Source organism: Octodon degus, unplaced genomic scaffold (assembly GCF_000260255.1).
Source record: "Octodon degus isolate 3935 unplaced genomic scaffold, OctDeg1.0 scaffold00121, whole genome shotgun sequence".
Classification (NCBI taxonomy): Eukaryota; Metazoa; Chordata; class Mammalia; order Rodentia; family Octodontidae; genus Octodon; species Octodon degus.
Genome location: NW_004524697.1, coordinates 7,631,929 through 7,639,030, shown reverse-complemented (window position 1 = coordinate 7,639,030; position 7,102 = coordinate 7,631,929). Strand labels below are relative to the sequence as shown.

Sequence of the window (7,102 nt, the reverse complement as noted above, 5' to 3'; positions counted from 1 at the left end):
CAATAGCTAGATTTTTTGAACTGCCTGCCAAGTAGCTATAGTTTGAAGATGTTTCAGTATCCTTTAAACCCTTTTTTTTTTTTTTTTTTTTTTGCGGAACCGGGGATTGAACTCAGGGCCTTGCGCTTGCCAGGGAAGCACTTCACTGAGCCATTTCCCCTGCCCCCATTTAAACCTTTTTTAAGGATAAAAAAATAGCCAGACTTATTAGTTTGAATGATGTGATTTTAATTGTAAACAAAGAATAGGAATTTAAAGGAATAATCACTTTTTAAAAATAATCTATGTGTATATCTAAGCAAAATTTTAAAATGTTGATGTCATTTAATAGTCCCTAAGTGAGCCTTTCTGCCATTGATCTCTTAATTAGACAGTTTACAGCTTCTAGAAAATGGACTTTTTTTTAAAAAAAAAAACCCATCTCCAACATTTTATAGGAGCATTGGCTGGATTAATAGATATTGCTGCTGATTGGATGACTGACTTAAAGGAAGGCATTTGCCTTAGTGCATTGTGGTATAACCATGAACAGTGTTGTTGGAGATCTAATGAAACAACATTTGAAGAGAGGGATAAGTGTCCACAGTGGAAAACATGGGCAGAATTAATTATAGGTCAAGCGGAGGTAAGTGTTGCTCTAAATGAATTATCATTGGTTCAGAAAAGTATCTCCCATCCATTTAGTTATAGAATATATATGAGTTATCTAGGTTAGGATACAGATTTATTTATTATGAAATATGGTAGAAAAAAGTGATAGCCATTAGTTATATTTATAAACTTAATAGAACATTATTAAAGCAGTTAACACCCATGGTGGCACACTTCTGTAGTCTCAGCACTGTGTGCAGCACAGGCTGGAGGATTGCAAGTCTTGGCCCAGCCCGGGAGACTTAGTGAGATTCTCTTTCACAGAATTTTATTTATTTATTTACTCAGTTTTGAGACAGGGTCTTGCTATATAGCACAGTATGGTCTAGAACTCACAGCTATCCTGCCTCAGCGTCCAGAGTGCTGGAATTACAGGTGTATGCTACCACACCTGTCTAAAATAAAAGAATTTTTAAAGGGCTGAGGATGTAGCTCAGTGGAAATGCCCTGGGTTTGTTTGTCAGTACTGTAAAAAAGGAAAAATGTTTAACATATTACATAACTAATATTAGAAAATATGAAGTATGATAGTAAAAGTTAAAAAATTCAGTAAACTAAGCCTAAGTAGAAGGCTTTCTTCTTACCTTGAAGAAATTGAGATTTTTATAACACTTAAAAGATGTTCTGTTGTGAAGAACATCCTAAGAGTAACATCTATCTATTCAGTATGGATATATGTAAAATTTTTTGTTATAGCTGAACTTTTGAGCTAAAAAAAAGATATTTGCTAGTGAGATGTGGATTATGCTGATTTGCATCTGACTTGACTGAAATTAATTTAGTCAATAAATTCTTCTCTTTAGAAATAAATTCTTCATTTCAGAAGAATTGTAGCAGAATGAAATTTGAGTTTTCTTTCTAATTGTCACTGCCAGCTGTTTTCAGGAATTTTTTTTTTTAAATGAGATAAATGAATCTTGGTGACAAGACTTTAAGAATCACTTAGAAGCTAAGAAGAACATTTGAGCCCAAGAGTTAACGCTAGCCTGGACAAAATAGCCAGACTTTGTCTGGAAAAAAAAAATCTTTTATTTTTAACCTAAATTTCTCATGTGGCAAGCCCTTGGGTTACAAGTGGACTGTAAATTAAGTTCACCTTCTGGAACTGCTTTTGCTTTTTAGGGTCCTGGTTCTTACATCATGAATTATATAATGTATATCTTCTGGGCCTTGAGTTTTGCCTTCCTTGCAGTTTCCCTGGTAAAAGTTTTTGCCCCCTATGCATGTGGCTCTGGAATCCCAGAGGTAAGTCGTGTATCATTAAACAGCAATTGTTATGGTGCTTTTTGTGCTTAGAGGAAAGGACACTTTTTGGAAAGTAGGTTATTTTGTGATATGAAAAAAAGAATCTCAAAAGTATAAACTGAATGTAGACATTGAAATTTTTTTTGTCATAATCATGTCATTTACTAGGATTTTTTTTTTCTCCCCACAACTAATTTAGCATATCATTAGACAGATTATCAGAAAGCTTAGTTAAGCATAAAAAACCTAGAAAATGTGTTGTGGCTTCAAGTTCTTTGAAGGATTAACTGATGTTTTACTGTACAACCCTGAATATTTGCTTGGTTTTATGTGTATTCATTTTTATTAGTACATATTTGTAGTATAAACTGTTTACATTTCTTGTGTGAGGTTGGCATATGTACACAACACATTTTTAAAATCCCTTTTCTCTCCCTTCCTTCCTTGTTCTCTCCATCTCTTGAGCCCCTTCACCTTTGAGAAAAATTAATGTACTGTTTTTTATTGTGTTCCTTACTTATGCTTTGGGTTTTTCATAAGAGAAGCCATGTGATACATAAGCTTGTGTGACCCTGATATTAATTCTCTGCCTATTTTTTGATTAGAGATTCATTAATAAATATTCTAAAAGGGAAAGACTGAGAAAAATGCTGTATCGCAAAATGTCAATGAAACAGACTTTCAGGTTTTATTCATCAACAGCAATTTGAAGGGGTATTAGACTTGAACCCACTTCTTCGCCTTTTGTATTTTTCTGTATCAGGATTTTCCTAAAGAATTTCTTTTTAACTAAATTATAGTAATTTTTTTTTAAACTCATCTTTTAATGTATGTATGTATGTATGTATGTATTTATTTATTTATTTATTTTGTGTGTGTGGCCAGCTCAGCCCACCAGGGGGCAGGGCTCCCTGGCATGTGGTACCGGGCATTGAACCGCGGTCCCTGTGCCCTGCTTAGCTTAGCTTGTTCTAAGTAGGTGCTCCAGACCACCGAGCCATCTCACCAGCCCAATTATAGTAATTTTAAAGCCAGTACTATTTGAGAATTCTTTAGTAAGGAACAGTCATGCACTTATTGTGTACCGTTGTTATTAATCTTTCTTGATATGAACATAAATGTTCCATATATAGTAAAGTTCTCTGAGAAGGCATAATGTTTTTATTTTTGACAGTGTGTCTAAAATGAATCTAAATATGTTATGCATATTTCTACGGTGGGATTATTCAAATTAGTCCTTTCTTGATTATATAATTACTGTATAGTCCTTATAATTAAATCAGTATTTATTTTAACATGGCCTGTTTTTTTTATTTGTTCATAAGATAATGTTGCCTTCTGTCCTTGCTTGAGAATTAGGATAAGACACATCTCTGTTATATTTAGCATAATAAAATAATCTTAAAAACTTACTTGAAAAAAATCACTGTGAATTACTGTATCATAATTTACAAGGTTATTTTGTGAGTAAAACAAAAATATTTTAAATTAAAATCTCGAATGTCTTAAAAGAAAATTAAGCTCCCATAATCATTTCTTTTGTAGATTAAAACTATTTTGAGTGGATTCATCATCAGAGGTTACTTGGGAAAATGGACTTTAATGATTAAAACCATCACTTTAGTACTTGCCGTGGCATCAGGTTTGAGTTTAGGAAAAGAAGGTCCCCTGGTACATGTTGCTTGTTGCTGTGGAAATATCTTTTCCTACCTCTTTCCAAAGTATAGCACAAATGAAGCTAAAAAAAGGGAGGTAAGTGTTTTTGTAGTTCATGTGATAGAAAAATATCTGTTATATAGACTTGATGAGATTGAAGATTTTCATTATGTAAAGATATTTTACTCTCGTTTTGGATAAAATCTGTATTCAGATTAAATTTTTAAAATTAGTTTGTTTTTCCCTTTCCTGAGTAACATCTTTTTATAGTCCATCCACAGCACTGCCGAGTTACCCTTGTGCAAGAGTTCAGACTACATAGGTAGATTAGCTCATGTCTGCTGGAGTTCAGTTAAATTTCACAAGATCTGTATTTGCTTTCACTTTGCCTTACACATTTCCTCTTGTGAAGTGTTTTCTAAACATAGCATTGTTTTTACTCTTTCTTCTCAGCATTAGTGTACCTCCAGGGCTTGAAATTTAATTGCTGGGTTTCCTCCTGGCTGTAATATCCAGCGCTGGCGCATATGTGTAAAAAGATTTCAAAGCACCTTAGGAAGTGCTGGAGGCCTTTAGGACTTCCTGAAGCTTAAATAAAGAAATTCACTTTAAACAGAATATAAGAAGTCTTTATTCTGCTGTTTTAAGACAATTTCCTTTACCAATTTTATGTGCCAGCATGAGACCTTCGAGTAGACTTTCAAACTGAGGGCTTAGTAAAAATATGGAGAAGCTGTTAATAGGCTCAATGTCTTATTAGGACTTAGAATAAGTATTAATGGAGAAAAATCTGAAGAAATGATGTATTTACAAGTAAATCAGTCTGTCTCCTTCCCCCTTCCCAGTTCCTGTCTTTCCTCTTGACTGCACAAACGCAGAGTGAAAGTTGTCTGTATGCATTACTTCTCTTCTTTACAGCGTCCTCATAAATTAGCATAAATGGCACAGAGCCTTTTGACTGAATAATGAATGTGTAAATGAGCTTTCAATTCAAGCATAAGAGAAAAAAATGTTTTATTTTCAGAAGAAATGAGTATTTCCCCTTTGGGGAAGGAAGACATGTAAGTTAAATTTAGAAAAGGCATTTGGAAAAAATAAAATTCATACGAGTTTTTATTGCAGATATTTGAGTTTTTAAGAAAATAGGAAGTAACCCACATTTGCTTTCTAGGTGCTATCAGCTGCCTCAGCTGCAGGTGTTTCTGTGGCTTTTGGGGCACCGATTGGAGGAGTTCTCTTTAGCCTGGAGGAGGTAGGTAGAGAAGTGCAGCAATTAAGATTATATGGAATTACCATGACAGAGAGATTTTGGCTTATGTTTACGTTTTATGGCTGATGTCATAGGTACAGAGTCTTTTTAGAAATTTTTTGACTGTTCTTATATAAAAGGTAAGTAATATACATGTTAACACATGTAGTACATGTTATGTTTTCTTCATTATGTTAGTGTGTAAATATTGATGACAAAAGTTGAACTTTCTTTAACTATTTAAAAGATGTGAATTTGACGTGATAGACGTTTAAAGCAGTCTATTCCTGTTTGCTAAATTATAGTCTGTATTTTACAGTTTTAAATTAACTTTTAAATTAGCTTTAAAATTTTTTTTTGTTCTTAAACAGTTATTGATGTTTATGGTAATTGTAGAATATTTTGATTTTTGTATTTTAGGGAAAGGTCTACAGGGTGCTCAGGGTCTCACTACTAGATCGGACTTGTAGTGATCTGCCTGTTCACAGCCTTCCAAGAGCTGGGATTACAGTTGCGTGCCACCATGCCCAGTCTCAGTTGCCCTCTCAGTGTGCCCCGGGTGCGGGGTTAGCACAGCAGGCCTGGGGATTGGACCCTGGCCCCTGTGCCTGCTTGCAGGTGCTTTAATCTGCTGAGTTATTTAGCCGGTCCCTGATTTTTTCTTCTTATTGGTACCTAAAATTTTCTTTTTATGTTTTTACACAAAATTATGACTGGGGGCCAGGGAGATAGCTCAGTAGAGTAAGCGCATCCCTGGTAAGCATAAGGGCCTGAGTTCAAAGCCTGGTTCCACAAAAAAAACAGACTGGAAATGTTTTTAAATTTACTTTAGTCTTCTAATCTAAGTTTTTGTGTGTGTGTGTGTGTGTGTGTGTGTGTGTGTGTGTGTGTGAGAGAGAGAGAGAGAGAGAGAGAGAGAGAGAGAGAGAGAGAGAGAAGAGGCAAATCTTTATGCGCTAACACGCGTTGTAGGCTATATATTTATTTTTAATTATCATGAGTGAAATTTGGGATGTGAAACTCTTTTTGAAAATAAAACAGTGAGACCAGGGCTGTAATTAAGTGGCATAACACCTGGCTGACAAGCTCAAGGTCCTGAGTTTGATTCCCAGTACAAAAAAATAGAAAAAAGAAAACAGTGTTAGGTATTCTAAATAATTAAAAATTTATTACCAGTTATTGTGAATTTATAATGATGTGGCTGTTAAGATAACAGGATATCATCTTTAATTAAAGTGTGTAACTTGTAACTAAAGCAGAATTTAGAGCTAGCCTGAGTAAAATTTAAAGATTTATTTAACATTCATGTTATATCAGAAACAGCTTATAAGATGATAGCATTTATTTTCATTTTCCTCTTTTTTAGGTTAGCTATTATTTTCCTCTAAAAACTTTATGGAGATCATTTTTTGCTGCTTTAGTGGCTGCTTTTGTTTTGAGATCCATCAATCCATTTGGGAACAGCCGTCTGGTCCTTTTTTATGTGGAGTATCATACACCATGGTACCTTTTTGAACTGTTTCCTTTTATTCTCCTTGGGGTATTTGGAGGGCTTTGGGGAGCATTTTTTATTAGGGCAAATATTGCCTGGTGTCGTCGACGCAAATCCACCAAGTTTGGAAAGTATCCTGTTCTTGAAGTCATTATTGTTGCAGCCATTACTGCTGTGATAGCCTTCCCTAATCCATATACTCGGCTCAACACCAGTGAACTGATTAAAGAGCTTTTTACAGACTGTGGTCCCCTGGAATCCTCTTCTCTTTGTGACTACAGAAATGACATGAATGCGAGTAAAATTGTTGACGATATTCCTGATCGCCCAGCGGGTGTTGGAGTCTATTCAGCTATATGGCAGTTGTGCTTAGCACTCGTATTTAAAATCATAATGACAGTATTCACCTTTGGCATCAAGGTAAGTGTTACTGACGTCATATGGTGATAGCAAAGTAATCATGGCGTATTCAAAATTTGTATGTGGAATAACAAGTAAAATTCTTACCTAAAGGTAACTGTTTAATGAATGAAAGCTGAAAGAGGACTCATATTTTGATTTTAGATGGCTGTTACTTGTTACTGTGTAACAAACCACCCCAAAACTTGGCAGCATAAGATGTTTCTGATACAGGATCAACCCTTTTAGGAAGAGCTTAGCTGGACATTTTTTCTTGTGCTATCTTTTGTTGCTGAGAAAAAATAGTCCAACATCCACAACTTAAAGGAGGATAGTTTATTTTTGATCACAGTTGTATAGATTTCAGTCTGTATTCACTGTGCCCCAAGGCAGGGTGGGTTGGCACAGGA

General features: G+C 34.9%; 1 protein-coding gene across 6 annotated transcripts in view; it reads left to right on the top strand.

Annotated features, from left to right (window-relative positions):
- Positions 1-7,102, top strand: part of Clcn3 (chloride voltage-gated channel 3) — a 113,837-nt gene that overhangs the window by 87,224 nt on the left and 19,511 nt on the right. For all 6 annotated transcript variants that reach the window (XM_023700103.1, XM_023700102.1, XM_004640240.3 and 3 more), the window contains 5 exons: positions 438-625; positions 1,774-1,896; positions 3,442-3,648; positions 4,724-4,804; positions 6,168-6,713. In XM_023700103.1, coding sequence (XP_023555871.1) covers positions 438-625; positions 1,774-1,896; positions 3,442-3,648; positions 4,724-4,804; positions 6,168-6,713 — 1,145 coding nt within the window. The remainder of the gene's footprint in view (positions 1-437; positions 626-1,773; positions 1,897-3,441; positions 3,649-4,723; positions 4,805-6,167; positions 6,714-7,102) is intronic.